We start from the raw sequence: 19469 nt of genomic DNA, 5'->3' as shown, positions 1-19469 counted from the left end.
ATATGGTTTTTGGGTTGTTTTTCTAGTTTGATGTAGTGTCTTCTTAATTCATATTCTGATGATTACTCTGCAACTGCAAGTAACTCTGTAGCAACATCTCCTCTCGTTCTCAACTCTGTTTCTGCCTTCCAGAGCCGCTGCCCTCAGCCCTTTACGACATTCCCTGTGCCCTCACCTTCCCCGGCCTGCACACCTACTGGAGCCCTCATTCCTTCTAATCAGTCACTTAGTATGTACACCGATCCACAACAGGACTCTCTTCCTCACATCATCTTATTCACCTCCTGGCCGTATCGTTCTAACCTTTGCCCTGCCTCCCTGCTTCGGATTGTTTTCCTGCACTCCCACCTGCTCCCTTTTTTTAATTTTTTTTCAATCAAAATATTCCAACCGAACCAAACCCACGCCATCCAAATCAACCCAAAACTAAACCCAACTCTACTAATGATACAGTGTCAGTGCAACAACTTCTCTTACCTCTCCGTTCTCTAGAGGGTGAATCTTTGAATAAAAAGATGTGCAGATGACTTCATCATCTCTGGTGTAGGATGGAGGTCCAGTCCGTGGATTAATGTTGAACCTTGTCAGGCACTCTGTGTCTGTGATGGCGTAGTACTGCCAGGGTTCAAAGTTCACACCATCTATTGAACGCTCTAAGACCCAATTACCTGTGGCCAAAAATATTGGAGAGGAAAATAATGATGAAATGCTTCAAACGTGTGATGTGGAGAAAAGATCAATAAGAAATTATGATGGACAAACCAAGACTGTGCTTAGGTCACCCTACTTAAAATACATAGAACATTGACAGAACATTCAATTCTATTTCATTTCTCAGTAGCTTAGACGAAAACTGTGAGTTCACCTAAATTGATTAAATGTGTGAGGAGAGTCCAGTTGATGTAAAAACCAAAGAGGCAAATTACACAGAATACATACAGACTGCTACCAACACTACGAAAAGCTATGCAACTATCAGGATTTGCCAGCTTTTTTTGTATTTAAAAATGAACATTAGCTGATGCATAAAATCTGACCATCTTTCTGCATTTTGATTTAAAAGTCTTAATATTCAAACATCTTGTGGTTGCATGCTTCTTCAGTGTCCATTGACACTGTTTTTGAAACATGACAACAAGTTTTAAATGGGCGAGTAAACTTAATATTAGCTCTTAAGGGGTTTGTTGTTGAATTATTAGCAATGGTTCCTCTCCAACTTTGTTAGCTAGGAAAATGCTGCTTAGTTACTTAGAGCAAAGCACAGTAACATGTACAGACATTAAGTTCTCAGGATCTTGATGTTTTGGATGCTGGGGTTTTAAACAAAACAAAAAAACGGCACACCATGAACATTAAAGATTTTAAAAGAGAAAATGCAATTTATTTACGTAATTCTTTGTGGGAGGATCATATAATCAAAAGGCTTTAATATCTGTATTTAACCATTCAATACTGAAAATAAGTCTCTAGCTGGCTTTTTAATCACATCGTCATTATATTAACACTTCAAACAGTGTGCGCCTGCATAAACACAAGCTATGAAGCAGAATGCTGACCTGGGCGAGGTGAGTTGGCTGCCTTCAGGATCATATAGGCGATCTGGAAAACCTGGAAAACACAGCATGATAGAATAAATGAAAAGCAGTTTTTACAGATAATACACATGGTACCAGCGGAAAAACTTTGGTTTCAATGATCACACTGTTTTTTGTTTAATGTATACCCATTATCATACCTAACAATTGTTCTAGCAGTCATCTAAGTTGTATTGGATCTGCTGATACAGAATCAAGTTCACATCAGTATGTTTATTGTTTCACAACTTTTAGCAAAACAAATAAATAGACCTTTTAAAAGGGATTATATTGGTTTAAACTCCCTTTTCAAATGTACTTCTCACACAGATATTATAGCTGTTGTCTGAAATCTCTCCCTTGTTTTCTCACTCACTACTGTATATATAAAAGACGCTGTCGTTTTTTCTACTGTGGGCAGTTACTTGAGATTTTGGACCCTAACAAATCCTTCTTGGTCCTCGCTGACAGATGTGATGCCGCAAAACGGCACATTTCATTGTGGGATTGTATCAGAAAGCAGTCAAAATTCCATCAGCACCTCTTTTGTTATGTTCCATTAAGGGACTTTTTGATGCCACCGTACACTGGCTACATATACATACAATATCGGGCATTAGTGTTTCCTAATGTTCAGCTTTTGAAAATTCAAAATGAAAACTGATTGTTTGTCAATAGAAATCCCACTATTTGTGTTTCGACTGACTTTACTTCAGCTTGATCACCAACTAGACAGACAGACAGACAGACACATTGGATGTGGGTCAAATGCTGCCTTCCTGTCTCTCTCCTCCACCCTGTCTTTCACCCTGTCTTTCACCCCATCTCTCAGAGTATATCTCTTTTTCTTCTCGTGATGTGGGAAGCAGTGTCACATTGCAGCAATTAGAATAGGGAGAAAGCTACTAAGTGTGTGTATGTGTGTGCGTGTGAGAGAGAAAGTGTATTTCTGGGTAACCTTATAGCAGTCATTCAAACCCCCTACAAAGAGTGAATGTTACTTGTATTCCCACCAAGGTTGGATGGTGTGTGTGTCTGTGTCTGTGTCTGTGTGTGTGTGTGTGTGTGTGTGTGTGTGTGTGTGTGTGTAAGAGAGCTCTCAGCAGTATCTTGTAATATAGTGACAGCTTTGGGACAGCTAGGCAGCTCCAGCAGCTAAACATAGATGAACAGAGCTAACTAATGCAATGTGTGCGTGTGTGTGTGTGTGTGTGTGTGTGTGTGTGTGTGTGTGTGTGTGTGTGTGTGTGCGCGTGTGCATGCGTGTGTGTTTGTGGTGTCATATTCTATGTTTTGATCAGATTTGGGACCAGACGAGAGATTTCTTTTGCCTCTAAGGCTCGACACAGCATCAACAAATGAACACATCAATAACTGTCCTGCAAGAAATCACAGGGCTCGTTAATAAATGTGTATCTTGCATCCGTGACATTTAATGTCTGGTAGGTATGCCATAACTCATGAGCAGACCATATTATCAGCCTTTGGTATGTAATTACATTTTTTAGATTGAGTGTTCTGACTCATCTCCTATTTATTTTTGTACTGCTGCCTGGTTTGGGAAATTTGAGTTTAAACTAAAAGCTCAAACTCGCTGAGTGTCTGCAAGTTTCATCAGGTGACATTTGAGACCTTGTTAATGCAGGTTAGAATGAAGCACATGAAATGTTATCTCTACGGTGAAAGAAGGCATACCCAACTAAAAAAATTAATAACAAATGTGGAATCTATAAAACTGAATTTGCACAATATTACAGAAATATTGTCGTCGTCCAGTTATCCTGCTTAGAGAACAGATTGAATTTCAAGTCCAACTGAAATCAGAATTGGTCTTTCCTTCTGGGCAAAACAGTTATGCCAATGTGATTTTTTTATTAATTATTCATATTTTGTTATCATTATTCAAATTTAAAACAAATTTGTGGTCATAGCCTGAATTAGAAATTCTCCTTCAAGCCTCAAAGTGGGTGAGTTGTACATGTCTTTCATTGACAGCTGAGCTTGCAGGACCATGAGGACACAATGTCAATAAACATACCTTTAATAAACTATAGCCTACAAATCACAGAGAGATAGCTTTTTGTGAGGAATTGTATTGAAAAATAGGGAATATTTATTAGCTTTATGTCAATGTAAAATGTAATAATTTGTTTGGCTATAATAAATAATAATAAAGAATTTCTCCATCTACATCGATGAAGAAAGAACGGATGCGACCAAAGAGGAACAAATAGTAATTGCTCTCTTTTGAGTACTGGTTTAGTTGAGAGGAGAGCACAACGCTGACCTGCATGCTCCGACTTAGACACTGTGAAGTCCGACTGAAGAATTTTAAAGAGTGAAACAATCTGTGACTTATTTAGATGAAATCATGTCTCTTATATGTATTGTTGTTGTTTTTGTACTGATAAATAATTATGTGATTCTAAAATAAATGACTGACTAATTTAATAATTTATATTTGGCACATTATAGACGTGTTATAATTGCAGAGGAGTTAAGCAAAAATTATTCACAAGTCTATAAAGGCGACAAAATGGTGTTTGTCTCCGGATATGACAAGTCATAGACGTGTCTATTTTTACATCTCACCAGTGAATTGAATACTTCGAACCAAACAAATGAATATTCATTTCCAATAAGTTCTCAAGCATTTTATTTGAGCAATCTGAACAGGAAATAGTCGTGATATGCCAGGGAATGACTTTTTGCACATATTTGAGCGAAGCAGCCAAATGCGCACTTAAAATGTTAATTTTAATGCTCAATCACTCCATTTAAGCCCCGTGTCCGGTATGGTTGGGTTGCCCACAATTAAATGGACTGTGAAGAATCAATTTTGTTTGGACACACAGTGACAGTGGTTTTACTGAACAGCTGGTGTTTACAGGCCATTCACATGGCAACGTGTTCAAATGAATCTGGCCAGATAAGCTGGCATCAAACCCCAATTCCAGTTAGTACTGCAGCTAATTAGAACAGAGTTTGTGCAAAAAAAAACAAAAAACATAAGACAGATCAGAAACAAAGTGGAACAAGATCAGAATGAGATGGAAACAATTGAAAACAATGACCCAAAACGCAGGTGAATACGCCGTCAGAACAACAGGCACTCTCGTTAAAATGTAGCATCACTTCAGGAGGAAATGTGTTAATATCTCTCTGGACTAATAAAGTAGCTTTTGGCCCAGTTCTGAATAGTGTGAATCATCCAGCATCCCTGACTGCCAAGCATAGAGCAGGCAAACAAGCAGGAGATATTCACACAGTCATCTCGTCGAAAGATCGTTTTGCTTTTTTCCCACTGAGCTGCCACTAAAAACAATTCCAGGAGATGCTGCAGTATTTCTGAATGACAGTCTCTTGACAGCACTGCAGGAAACACATTAGAATAAAGTTAAATTCTTACCCAAATTGCAGTAAAAACAATTTTTATGGAATATAAAAAAACAGACAAATTATTGTGTTTTTCACATTGGCTTAAAGAGCGGAGAGTGTAGCATGTATAGACAACGGCCTCTGGATAAATCTGAGAAATGTCCTGGTCTGTAACAGCCAATTGAGATCTATTCTCTTTCTCACAGTTACACACACAAATAAAACAAATGCACACACAAACACGCTCGTTCACAGACTTGGTCGTAATTTAGCCTAAAGCTTTTTAAATAGGCTTCAGTCCGCACAAAACACCAGATGCTGCAATCTCTCCAACATTCTTGCTTTGGCACGAGCTACTGTCAAACATAGACCAACAAAGTTTCATTGGGTACAGCAGATGTTTCATTTACCTTCTCTCTGTTATGAATAAAGATATGTTTTCTTCCGTTAAAAGCTCTGACCATATTTATCTCATATTCCTGATTATAATTTTAAAGTACAAAGAAAGAAAAGCAAGACTTTATCGAAGTTTAAGATGTGTTTCCCATGGCAGTTTACAATGAGAAATGTTTAGCACACAAAATGTATATCATAAGATGTATTCCATTTTCATCCAAGCATAAAAATACGCTTTAAAGCTATAACTATTTATAGGTAAAGGTTCACTGAGTCCTCATAACGACTGATTTCGAGAACCGGGGGACTCCAGGCTCAAGCATCTGCCTTATTAAGGTGTCCTTCAGCAGGACACTGACTCTTGACTATGGTGAATTGGACCGTGATGAGAGCTGAGGTCTAAAGCAGCAATATTCAGTGATCTGGATATTCTAATAAATGTAAATTAATAGTAGAGTACTGTCATAGGTCTGTTTATCGGTCCGTTTGTTCATGTCCATCCGTGTGGCTGACAGTGGCTTTTTAATGATGTTTTGTGGCGTGCAAAACTCACTGTAACGTAGTTAATGTTGAAATGGGAGAGGCTAATGGTGCAAGCAGTTACAGTTAGTCAGTCAAGGGAACAACACAAACACTAAAATCTTTGACAGAACATGTGAACTCCAATTACCTTTCCCGATATGGCTTTTCTTGTGGTCTCTCTAAAGAGCTGGTAATTATGAGGTCAGTTATCTCTGTTGACACTCATATACGACATTGTGAGCATTAATATAGCAGCAAACAACAATTTGCTATGTGAAGATAAAGTGAAGTAATGTCTATCTGAACAGAAAATTAAGTCGCTGCCCTATGTGTGTGTTGTTATCCAAGCTTCTCCTTTCTTTGTTTACATAGCGTGGCTGGTTGTGCGTGCTTACACTGCAGGTTAGTGCATGTGAGCATGTGTGTGGCCCACTGGCTAGCTCATGGCAGCTCATGGCCACTCATGGCTAGCTCATGGTTAGCTCATGGCAGTTCATGCCTATCTCATGTGGCAGCTCATGCCTAGCTCATGGCTAGCTCATGCAGCTCATGGCTAGCTCATGCAGCTAATGGCTAGCTCATGGCAGCTAATGGCTAGCTCATGGCAACTCATGGCTAGCTCATGGCAGTTAATGGCAGCTGCTTCGCACCGCTCTCATGTGGATGTTTACACTGATAACGCTATCCCGACCCGACAGCCTCGATAAAAAGTTAGCTATGTCAATGTGCTTGCCATAGTTTATACTGTTATCAGTTCATGTATAAAATAAGTGCTGTGGCTTCATATAATATAGAAATATATTTGTTATAGATTTTTTTCTCCTGAATGTGCAGAACAAACCGAACCGAAACCGGAACCCCAAAAACTGGAACTCGTATGTTGAGGTATTTAAGAGCCGTGGATAATGACGGCCCTTTGACTGACAGCCTCTTTCAGGGCCCCAATCACTCTGCCAGGTTCTCCTCCCGCCCCCAGAGAGCAGAGCCGGTGCATGATTTGACCATGGCGAACAAACTGTCCATCAATGAAACTGTCTGCTGCATTTCCATAATAACTGCAATTTAACCTCTGAAGCTGACAACAGATTGTTGCCACACGAGGCAAAGTTAACCCCTCATGGTGAAGTAGTTTTAATAGATTAACTTGTAATTTCCTAATTTATATGCAAACTAATGCCGAGGCCTAAGGCAACTCAAGGCTTCACACATTGGTAGCACACATCTGGGGAACTTTTGTTTGATATGGAATAACTAAAGGTGTAACAGCCCAATAATTAACATTTTTAAGTGACTATTTGAAATAAAAAAAAACTGTAAATGAAATCTTAAGAATTTAGTAACTGAGCTCTCATTAAATGGTTTTCAACAGGTTTCCGGAGAAGACTTTGATTTTCAAGTCAGATGCAAAATTACATGCAATAATTCAAGAATTAATCTAAAAATAATAAAGAACCTATACATAATTAAATTGTCTCTCTCTATGTCACTCTCTCACACACACACACACACACACACACACACACACACACACACACACACACACACACACACACACACACACACACACGGACCCTCAGCTCCCACTCTTTTTCTCATTATTTAGTCTTTCCATCCAGAGAGGAAATGAGTGTGGTGATGTCACAGGCGATAACACACACACACACACACACACACGTACAAGGCCACTGTCATTTTTTGAGTGAGATGACTGAGGTCGCAGGGGAAATTCAGCGCACTGAAGGGTAAAAAGCCTTCCGTTGGGCTGATCGAGACTCACACATATTTATTCATACACACACACACACACACACACACACACTGAAGAATGCACATGTTCACACAAACACATACACGCACAGACACAATGGCTTTGAAGATACTGTCCATCACGGCAATTGAGACGAGAGGTCAATCTACTGTTACTTTGATCAATACAAAATTGACTGAAGTAATAAACAGAGAGTTACTTGATGAAAGGGACAAACATTTGAGAATATATCTAGAATTAGTTGTAACTATATTTTCATTATTTCTATTGCCAAACATGTTTGTCCCCGTGTGTTCACGTGCCCCGTTGCAACATCTTCATCACTTAATAAATCTATATGGTCTACTGAATGAGTTGCCATAGTTATTAGGGAAAGGTCTAAACACACATTATACATTGCTGTGAACATGTCACACGGCCATTGTATAAGAGGATTGTTAGAGCTGAGATGGCTCAGTAGGTGGTCATTGAAGAAAAGGCACGCTGGTATTAAAAAGCTTTTAAAGAACCGGCTCATGACAAATGGAACAAGAGCAGGATTTTTTTTCATACTCCTTATCCAGCTGTGAGCTTTATACTATTTGTTCCCACTAATTTTTCTGCACTTTACTATGCAAGTTTGACTGTAGGCGAGAGCAAGAACAGTGTGTCTAGAGGTGTGTGTACATGTCAGTCTCCTGCTACACACACTAATATGAAGGTCAGAAGTGAGTGAGTGAGAGAGTGTGGCTGCGTAACCAGGCAGATGCATTCATTGGCCATTTCACTCTGGTGACAGGTGTGAACCGTGTGTGTCTGGTAGTGTGTGTGTGTGTGTGTGTGTGTGTGTGTGTGTGTGTGTGTGTGTGTGTGTGTGTGTGTGTGTGTGTGTGTGTTTGTGAGACCAATTGGGCGTGTATATATATTCTGCAGCCACGCCACAGTGGTGAAAGGTGTGATTGATGGGCCTGAAGACATTAACATGTCAAGATGGCGCTTCTCAACTTCCTGTCCAGAGATATAATTATATTCTACAGATGTGATGGTTGGCAAAAAAAATTAAATAAAGCTCACCTCACTTTTGCTTCTCAGTATTTTTCTGTTCTCTTCCTCTCTGCCTCTGAATTTAATTTAAGTCATTATAAATAATAGGAGGCTGACCTGAAATATTCCAACATTTAGTTGGTACAATAGTATTCAAATCCCAAAGACAGGATTCAAAGCTTAGTTTTTTTATTCTAATTTCTGGTCTTGTTTTGTTTACCCTAACATGTTGCACTGACAACAAGCTGTCTGCTCTGACTGTGTTTAAGTTGCTAATATAGTGTAGAAAGGTTAACATTTGAAAGAAACCGGTGAAAGAAACACATGAATTTGATTCTGAGAGATACAGCTCTTTGTAAAATGTGCTATTTGCAAAAAATCTGAGTTTCTGTCCTTTGCCAAATAAATTTACATTTTTCAAATGTTTTGCCATTTTAATTGTCTTAGCATGTGAGAGCTTGAAGATGATGCTATTTTGTAGTTGGTTGAGAAAAAAAAACCTCTTTTAGTTTGAGATTGTACTCTCAATATTCTAATATTGTACGAGTAATATTCATTTACATGAGATGTCAAAGTAGTTATTGAGTTCTTGCTAATGTGTGTTACTTTTGCCTTTTGTTTTAATTACATAATTTTTGTCTGTAATATTGGATTTATTATTCTAAAATGAATCTGTTTTAACCTTAAAAGCAATTTTTCAAAGGCTTCTCTTAATGAACCGAGGGCTTCTCCTGAACTGAAGTCTCACCCTCATTAGTTTTATTCTCAAGACATCCATGTAATTATTCTCTGGCGCTGTAATCTGTTTAATCGCACTTCTAAACTAAACTAGATGTCCTAAATCATCCCATACCGGTACACAGCCCCTCAATCACCAAGATCCCTGCCAAGCCTTCCAAATCAAAAATGAAAACCAATTATTTAAAGAGTGACACACATGCTTATGAAATGATTGATAGCTAGGTTAGTTAAACCAATTTCAGCACGGCTGAAATAACAGTCGGTAGCTCAATTCTTTGGATGACAAAACAAAGAAACATTGTTTAAATGATTAACTAATTGCTCTAATTACCATTGGATTGACAACATGCAGCCTGGTGTGTTTATGTAATCTAAGAAGACTGTTGTTATGGGAGCAACATCTGGCCAGAGAAGCAACAGGAAGTGTTCGGGTGAACATACAGAAGCAAATGGGAGGATTGTGAAAAAGTACTAACAGATTATTATTATGAAGAGACAAGATCGAGGGCAGTCCATAAAAATCTACTTGGATCTAAGGGCCCAAATGCAATGAAAATGTCTGACGTACATTTTTTTAAGTACACATATTGTTTTATGCATTTGATGCCCCTGAAACAAGAATTAAGCTCATTTCAATTTTGGAGCATCCAATGAGGACTCAGCGACCAAAGCTGTCGTTTTCTGAGCCTGTTTGGAGAGAGCTCATCATATTAAATTATCTCACAGAAGGTCCTGGGTGGAAATCAACCAGCCACAAAAAAATTCCCATGAATTAAAATGCAGTGTACAAAGTACTGCGCATCTTCTCGGTGAACTGATCAAGTTATTCATGTTGTTGATGCTGCGGAAAAAAAACTTGATAAACGGAAAAGGTTTGCAGCTTGACTCATCCATGACAATGGAGGCTGTGTTCAGGTTTGATTCATGGCAGTTACAGTGGACTCCAAATGACGAGTCACCGTTAAAATCCTTTGCTCCCGGCGTAAATCCCAGCCGACCACAGCTGTCATTCTTTGTGAAGAAGGAGCCAGCTGTCAATGCTACTGGGACTGAATGTTTGAAACTCAGAAGTATTAGTTTAAGGTTGGAGTAAGCCTCTAGAAAAACATGTGCAAGTCAATACAATAATACGTATAGTATTACAAGTGTGTGTGTGTTAGGTTGGGGCGATATGACGGATTGAAATATTTGGCAATACCACCACCACCGCTATTCTTACGTGATCTCATGATTCTCGTGTGATTTCACGAATTCAGCTGCCTCACAAGGTAAAGTGATTTGGGCAGACAAGGAGAAGGAGAGTGAGTCTTTTTCCTTCATTGGGTATAGTCTATCTGTTTATACTGCACTAATTGACGTCAGACTGGTATTTATTTGCACCTTTAACCTTAGAACATGTAACACACATTATTGTTCTCAGGAACCATACAGCTATTGAAAGAATATTGAAAAAGGTTTGACTGTTTTGAGTATTTTTTTTGGTTTGTGTTTGTGTTACCTGTTTTAAGTCCAGAGTGATCGTCACATAGTGGTACACCATTCCATTATTGATAGAGGGACTTTGCCACCAACGGTTAGTCCCATCTGTGGCATATTCTATGGGATGTTGTTCTGTACACACATACACACACACACACATACACACACACACACATACACACACACACAGGCACAGAGGGAGAGAGAGAGAGAGAAAGAGAGAGAGAGAGAGAGAGAGAGAGAGATGGGGAAGGGGCATATCAATTGTTTTATTAACACTTTATTGATCTACAAATAATAATCTTGAATCCGGCAGAGGAGAAAATATTCAACCATTCAAAGCTGGATATCAAAAGGACACTTTTCTACCTTGTAAAAAAAGTCACCCTATTAGCTGTTACTATTCCACACAATACAATGGAACAAGATGAGAACATATTTCATAGTTTATCACTGAAAGGACCCATTAAAATGACCCATTTAGTCTCTCACTCTTTTCAAGCTTTTCCTTCTCTCCTTCCTCATCCCCTTTTTGCAGCAGTACTTCCTGTCCTTCTTTAATCCCTCTCATCCTGGTTGACTAAAACTGACTGGACTCATTAGTCGACTCACTGGCTGGTTAATGATGATCTGCTTCACGGAAAAAACTGATTGGTATGAGGTTAACTGAATCATTGATTGACTAAATAAACAAATGATTAGCTGGCTGTTTGAATTATGATCGCAGAGCGAATTTAGTATTGTCATCTTGTCATGTTGCGATTGATTCCTCAGTTCAATCGGCAATTATCTTTTTCGACAAAATGATTAGTTAACATCTGGCCAATCTGACGCTAATTAACTACCGTAATCTAGCATGATTAATTATTGTAATCACCTTGCCTATAAGGCTTGTATGAGTTCTTACCAAATGGTTTTGTACTCCTTTGGTTGCAGACTCGACACTGAGGGTTTCTAATAGGCTGGCCCGGTACATGTTCCACCAGCTTGCAGGACATCTCTGGACCCAGGGAACCACAGGTAGCATTAGCGGATATGTCTGCCATGGACGCCAGGTTCAACACCGCCGGGAACAGTCCTGGAGAGAAAACACAGGCAATTACATACAGAAACAGCTGATTGTATTAGTACTGACATCTGAGAGACATAGATTGAGTAGAATATTCAAAGTTTGATATTTTGGGTAATGGCTGAGATTGAATGCAAACAACTCTATTTACAAAAATGCCATAAGATCCCATTAAAACAATTGCATTTAACAAAGATGTATAAAAGTTTGATATGTGAATACACACAAATAGTGTTGCTTATTTGAGTAGTCAGATCATCCATAATCACAGGTTCCAGTCCCTTCAAAGTAGTTCAAACCAGATCAGACTGTCTTTCTTCAAAACAAAATTGCTAAACAGCAGTATTAGGAATGCCGATGTCTGCTTTGCACACTGTTATTTAAAATCATGAGAATTATGTCAGTTTCTGTGTGTCGTCTTGTTCCGAGTGAGCCAGCGAGCGCTTGTCGCTGTTCTGAGGTTATGAGTAATTAGTGTGCAACATGAGGGGGAGGCAGGTGTTTTATACCCCGTTAGTTAATCTGAGTGTATTTTGGGTACAGTCTGATGCAGTTAACATCATTTGCCCCTCATAGATAGCGAGAGCCGTATTCACTTCATCTTCGGATAAAAGAAGGACACAACGCTTTTTGGCCAGCTTTAAACTGTGCAGACTTTGGACAGTGTAATGCCACTACATTAAAGGATTATTCATTTGCATTATGTTGCTCAAGCTATTCATTTTTGTATTTCCTGTCCACGGATATTTTTCACTGCTGGAATGGAATGTAAACTTGGAGAGAACAAACATTACGGAAAATGCCATCAATAATGTTTGCAAACATGACGTTTTTCTCCCCCGTGCACTTGTGGGAGGTCGGGGTATTAAACAAAAAACAAAAATTCCCTAGAAGACATAAAAGTAATGCTACACATCTCAAATTCTCATCTCCATGATAATTATATTCAATCTGTCTATGTATTTATTTCTTATATTTTGTTTTACTAAGTTAGAAAAGCTTGTTTAAAAAAGTGACTGAAAAGGTTGGATCGGTGCATCCCGACAAGCTATAAAATGTGTAACTGCTATTAGCCATCAAGTCAAGTAGCTCCTGTTATCCAAAGAAGAAATACAGGGAACTGATCATTGAGCTCTAAAGAAATGGATCATGATTTACTATATCTGTCATCATCCCACAAATGCACCATGAGGTTGCACACAAGTGGATATTTTTCCAGATTCCCATAGCAAAAGCACATTAGTCTCACAGTGAATGAGCAACTTGTTGGACTTAAAGTACGGGAAAGCTCAACATACTGTGCACATGGTTCACATTTCCTGTCTGGCAAGCGCACAGAGACGAATACATGCACTTCCTGTATAATGACACGTCACATATCCCAGTCCTGCTTTACGGTCAGAAGCTTTCACAGTTAAACAACAGCATCCACTGATATACAAACATAAACACAGAGATGCACAAATGTACAGCAACTGTACACAAAGTAGACAGACAGGAAGGGGCGATCAGATGAAAAACACAGCGGAGAAGCACTTGTGAAAGTGTGGATTGTGTATGTGTGTTTCCAGATGAGTCCAGCTGTTTGGCCAGATGTCAACACTGATGAACTGTGAAGAACATCTGAGACACCCAAAGTCTCTCTCACACATGTGTACACATTCTCATACAAGGACTCACAACACATCACATACAAGCTTAGTCAAACGCATACCTTCCAAACCTCTCAGAAAGAAAATCGGGGAATCTAAGTCCTCTGAGGGAGTCCAGATTTCCATAACAGTGTTTTCATAACAGAAAAGTTCTCACTGTAAGAACAAAAATAGAGGGGGGGATAAGCTCATACAATATCCACGCTGTGTTTGTCAAAAAATCAGCTTGAGTGTATTAGATAGCAGCAGGGAAAAGTAAGTAATGGATCTGAACTCTTAAAAGAAAATGTACATGTCAAATTAAGTTTATGTTAGAAATGTTGTATCCATCAATTCATCCTTCATAAATGTCACTTATATGTTACCCACCATAAAGTATAGACTATAGTAAGACTCCGCCACACATGTATCATGTTTTTGTTAATGTATCTACTGCTTTTCAGTTCCATCTGTTTTATTGTGGCACACCTTTTGGATCAATCAAAATGTTAAGTCTGATAGTGGGCAAAATTAAAAGCTCTAAAAGACAGCATCAGCATCCAAGGCTTACTGGATACATCCTCCAAAGCAAAATGCAGGAGCAAACAAAATGTGTGCACATGTTATCATGTGTCCAACACATGACGACATGATGTCATGTCATCAGGCCAAAACAGGAAATCCTGGAACCAGACTTCAGTATAAACATATTTATATATTATATTATATATTTATTTCAGGCCTTAATACAAGATCAAACATGTTGCTTTAATGAACAAATTTTTTCATGGCCCTTTCTGCACATCGTTTTTAACTACTGCCTTGTGCTTCTGCCAGAACAATCAAGCCAACATCCTGTGTATTCCTGGGTTTGATCCACAACCTGGAAGAGTCTCCAACCAGATAGAATTACGTGTGGGAGACTGTGCAATCTTTAATAGTGTCATTTTACCTTGATTTGAGACAGCTAATACCTTAAGCTTCCCATCAGCTCTGTGTGTCTGATTTACAGGATCCCAGGGAGGTTTAAAAGGAACGCCAAGAGTAACCACATGTTTTGGGATGTGTCAGTTACACCTCTTTCAATATATTAGTGGAGCAGAAAAGTCCTCTCACTGTTTGCTCAGGAAAGATCTAGTGGAGGAAGTCGCTTTCCCATCTGAGTGTGGTGAAATTCGAGCTTCTCCTTGCTTTGTCTACACAGCCCGCCCGGCGGCGTGTGCGCACGTTAGTGCACGTGAGTGTGCCCCGCTAGCTAGCTCACAGCTGATAGCGCCGCCCTGTCACGGAAGCGTAGCACCCACCAGCCGCTTCACCCCTCAGGTACACACTGTTAGCTCTGTCCGCACTGTTAGCTCTGTCAGCACTGCAGGGCTCTCAAGTTTTTAAGAGCCCTGCCCCCCGGCCGCGCCCTCGCCCATGCCGTATGTCCACAGACCAGCTCCCCTCCTCCCCATATTATTATTAGCTTTATTTTCATTGGTTGCTGGATTACATTTCACCCAGATACAACAGATACGTTTTTCTGATTGGCTATTCGTGTAGCCCATTTCTTTTTTTTTGATTGGCTGATGAGTAGCACCTCGCGGCAAGACCACCAGGGGATTCGGGGGAGACGTGCTTGATTCCTCCATGGTGAGGGCAGCGCGACCAGGTCATGTTTGTGCAGCACATTAAATAGCCTAGAGGTTTTTTTCAGCGTGAGAAATACGATGTGTGGCGGGAGGGCGTGACTTAAGACCGAAATGCGTAACAGTCACACTCAATGCGTGACACTTGAGAGCCCTGGCACTGTTAGCTCTGTCAGCACTGTTAACTCTGTCCGCACTAATAGCTCTGTCAGCACTATTGGCTCTGTCAGCACTATTAAGCACTGTTAGCTCTGTCAGCACTGTTAGCTATGTCAGCACTATTAGCTCTGTCAGCACTGTTAGATCTGTCAGCACTGTTAGATCTGTCAGCACTGTTAGATCTGTCAGCACTGTTAGCTCTGTCAGCACTGTTAGCTCTGTCAGCACTGTTAGCTCTGTCAGCACTGTTAGCTGCGAGCCAACGGCTCAGGCGTCGCCATGTTGAGAGCCGTGTGGATCAATGTTCTGATTGTTGTATAGCGCACCTTGGAACTAACTTTAACAATATTCCTAAACACATTTTGAAACCTTATTACATACAATCAGCACATAACAGAAAACATCTTGGAAAATGTTTAAGCCCTGCTTTCTCAGCGACAGACCATTTCAATTACATTTTCTTTTTCGATTTCTATGGGTTCTCGCTGTCTGTGTTGGCTGCCATAGATACTAGCATTACTAAAACATCCAAATTATTTATTGGGAGAATTTGATCATGTGTACGACTCCAACTTTAGCTACCGATAACACTTTTTCTCTCTTGCCTTTTATATTGAACAATGAGGTGAGATACCGACAAAGAAATGGAGAGGGCTGGATTAAGACAGGGTTCAGTTTTCAGATTCACTGAATGACAAGGACACAATGACTGTCTGCCTTCGGCTCCACGGCTACCACACACATACACACACACACACACACACACACACACACACTCAGGTGCATCACCTTCCATTCTCTTCTCTCTGCTCTGATAACCATGGTAACCTGTCTGTGTGTCTGTCTGTCTGAACGTCTGTCTGTTGGCCTCTCTATCCCTCGTCTACGCTCTGTTAACCAGAGGTCTCAGAGGATTTACTGCCATACAGACTTTAAATTATAATACTGTCAAAATGTATAAGTACACCCAGTGAAAGCTGGGCAATGTCATTGCCGAAGAAGTTTCCGCGCCCCAACACTGATTACAAGGCAACATCCCTGAAAAGGGGGGCTGTATATTTAATTATAATATATAACACTAAATATCTTCTGAAAAAAACAGACTCCATATATTCTCACACTGAATTAAAACTGTACAATTAACACATATCAATATAAAGATATGTGAGGTTTGGTGGATGTTTTGTAAACGTCAACCAAACCTAGCTTGAAGGTTCAACCTTCAACTGGCTTTGTTGGTTTTCCAGGAGCTTTCAGACACATTTTGAGGCCTTCATCTGCGCATGGACTTTGCTCCGTTTTTCTGTTATTACATGACCGAAAATTAAGTTGCGTGATAAAAACCAAACCATCTGACAACTGCGCAAACTCCATCAGCTGATGTGAGAGCTGATGAAACCTCCATTAAAACCACCAACATATTTGACCTTGTGAAAGTAAGTATATTTATCTAATATTTGCCAAAGTGTAAACTGTTATTCATCCTGTTTGTTACCCCTCACCTCACCGATGAAACCAAAAAAAAACATGCATTTTGAATTGTAGTTATCAATTATAAAAGTGAACTTCAGACACTCTGCACTTCCTACATCGCAGGTTACACATGTACAAAAGTGATGATATTCAAGGACGCTACTCTTCTATGTGGTAAGAAGGACACTGAGATATCCATATGGGAGTTAAATCCAGACTTAAGGAGAAAATGTCCAGACATCAGTGGATTTCCACAAGATTCTGCAAGACAGCAAAGTATTTTTATTGTATAAAGGCTTCTTATTACATTAGAATAAAACTTTATTTGCTTTTTTCTGTCATGGTACACGATGACTCTGCACTGCTTGTCCTACTGTGTGTGTGTGTGTGTGTGTGTGTGTGTGTGTGTGTGTGTGTGTGTGTGTGTGTGTGTGTGTATGTGCGTGTGTGTGAGTGTGTGTGTGTGATGGATGTGTTATTGTTGAGTTTTGAGGCTAGATGTATGCTTGATGGAATAAGAAGAAGGTTGAAAAAGACAGGATCATCTCTCTCTCCCTCTCCACCCTGAGTAGTAGGGGGACTGAGAGAGATATGGATGCAGAAAAAAGATAGAAAGATTGATGGAGATGGATGGAGGGATTCCCAGAGAAAGATAGAGTGTTGTTTAAAAGGGTCAGGGCCAGGAGGGGAATGAGGGATGAGACTGCGATAATCCTGTATACTCACACACACGCGCATTTAAACAAAAAAACGCGGCCACAGATTCTTTACATGCTGATATCTACATGCACGAGTGTGTGTGCGCATAAATATTAAAATGCTAAATAGTGAGACACACAGAGGATCACCCGCCCTGTCAAATATATGCAAAAATATACATTCACCAATGTCTTAGATAATTAATCTACCATGCAGATTTCACACGTACAATACACATGCACACCCCACACTCAAATTCTCACTCATATATTCCCAGCCCAATACACCACATTTGAAAGAGCCTGATTTAGACCAAGAAACAATATAAACAATAATCAATCCTGGACTCGTCCTCAGCTTTGTGATGATCTCTCCAAGAAAACTAATTTGCTTTGTTAGCTCAGATGTGCTCTCAACACCTGCAATATGATTTCTCTTCCGTTTTTAAAACAAGAAAATCCAGGAAATGGCGTCCAACTGCTTTAACGAGGACATAAGAATCCAACACATTTCCAAGTTATGAAAAAATATACTTAAAATGTCTCCTCACATGTCTTAAAATGTCTCCTCTCCTCAGATGTTGTGTTAACTCCCACGCTGCCCAGATAATAACTTAATTATGATATCCTGAAATATATAACTTCTAATGATAATGAAAAAAGGACAGTATTTTCTTTAGACCGCACAGCTTGCAAACTGACTCTCCTTCAGGCATCAAATTATTGTTGTCCACATACATTATATCGAGCTTTATCATTTTTGTGCAGTCTTTATATCCGAACAATTACCTTGTTATCTTCATATATCTTTATTTTCTTGTTACAATTTAAAGACAAAAAAATAATTAGGTAACTGATTGTGGCCGTGATGGAAGCCTGAGTCCCCTAATCACCTACGGTAAAAATACATTTCTGGCTCAAGATAACAATTACCTTGAGATATAGCGATAATACAGAGATAACACACAGTGCACAAAGAGCTTAAAAACGGAAGAAAAGATGAAGATAAAGAGCTCGATCATTAAGTATTACATCATTACAACAGTTGAAGACTTTAGTCAAATTATTTAGCAAGGTACTTAAATAAATTATGATCTCAAGATAAGCATGGTTTGTTATTGCATGGTAGCTATAATCAACCACCCAAGACTGCTCTCAGCTTCCACGTAGAGCATTTATCATTGCATTCTAAATATATACGTATACACTTTGTATTTAGTTCTCTATACAGGCACCTCATCTGAAACATTGTGTTAACTCTTTCTCTAAATAATGATTATTGTCGCGATATGAATTAAATCAGTTAATAACAAATAAAAAAGGTGTAGTTTTAATCACTAAAACAGAGGGAATAAAGCCAAAGCCAGATGTCTTTAGAAATACACGGCTGAAATGCCAGAAATGATTTGGGCTAGATTAAGAGTTAAAGCCATGCAAGCATCTCTGGCAGGCGCTACTTAAAACAGTGGCGCTTTGAGCTAAATGCTAGCATGTTCACCATGACAAAGCTAGTATGCAGATCTTGGTTGCATTGCTAGCTTTGTCATTGTGAACATGATAGCATTTTTTAACGGATATAATGACCACTAAACACAACGTACAGCTGAGTTTGATGGAATGACATTATTTTGCAAGTTATTGAGCAAATTCTAATTTTGATTGTATAACTTAAGGGATTCATTATTAAGGGAAGTTATGACAATTTATGGAAAACATGAATGTGTATTTTCATGTTAATCTGTTCAATAGTTGTTTAACTCGAAACCACAAATGTTAAACTCGGGTGTCACCAAAGGAAGGGTTAGGGAATAATCAACAATGAATGTCTGCACTTAAATTTGTGGCAATTCATCCGATAGTTGATATTGGCTGCTCTTCTGTCGACCTCCAGGGGTTTCAGGGAAAGCTGAAATAAAAACTAAGTCAA

At 39.3% G+C, this 19469-nt stretch overlaps 1 protein-coding gene across 1 annotated transcript in view; it reads right to left on the bottom strand.

Moving 5' to 3' along the window:
* Positions 1-19469, bottom strand: part of lama2 (laminin, alpha 2) — a 177849-nt gene that overhangs the window by 135077 nt on the left and 23303 nt on the right. Inside the window, exons 2-5 of the mRNA XM_079214692.1 lie at positions 11789-11959; positions 10901-11013; positions 1557-1608; positions 478-668 (exon numbers count right to left, since the gene is read on the bottom strand). Of these exons, the coding sequence (XP_079070818.1) occupies positions 478-668; positions 1557-1608; positions 10901-11013; positions 11789-11959 (527 nt within the window). The remainder of the gene's footprint in view (positions 1-477; positions 669-1556; positions 1609-10900; positions 11014-11788; positions 11960-19469) is intronic.

This window comes from Taurulus bubalis (genome assembly GCF_910589615.1).
Source record: "Taurulus bubalis genome assembly, chromosome: 3".
NCBI classification, from domain to species: domain Eukaryota; kingdom Metazoa; phylum Chordata; class Actinopteri; order Perciformes; family Cottidae; genus Taurulus; species Taurulus bubalis.
The sequence above is the reverse complement of the archived record's forward strand: the minus strand, read 5'-3'. Positions and strand labels throughout refer to the sequence as shown.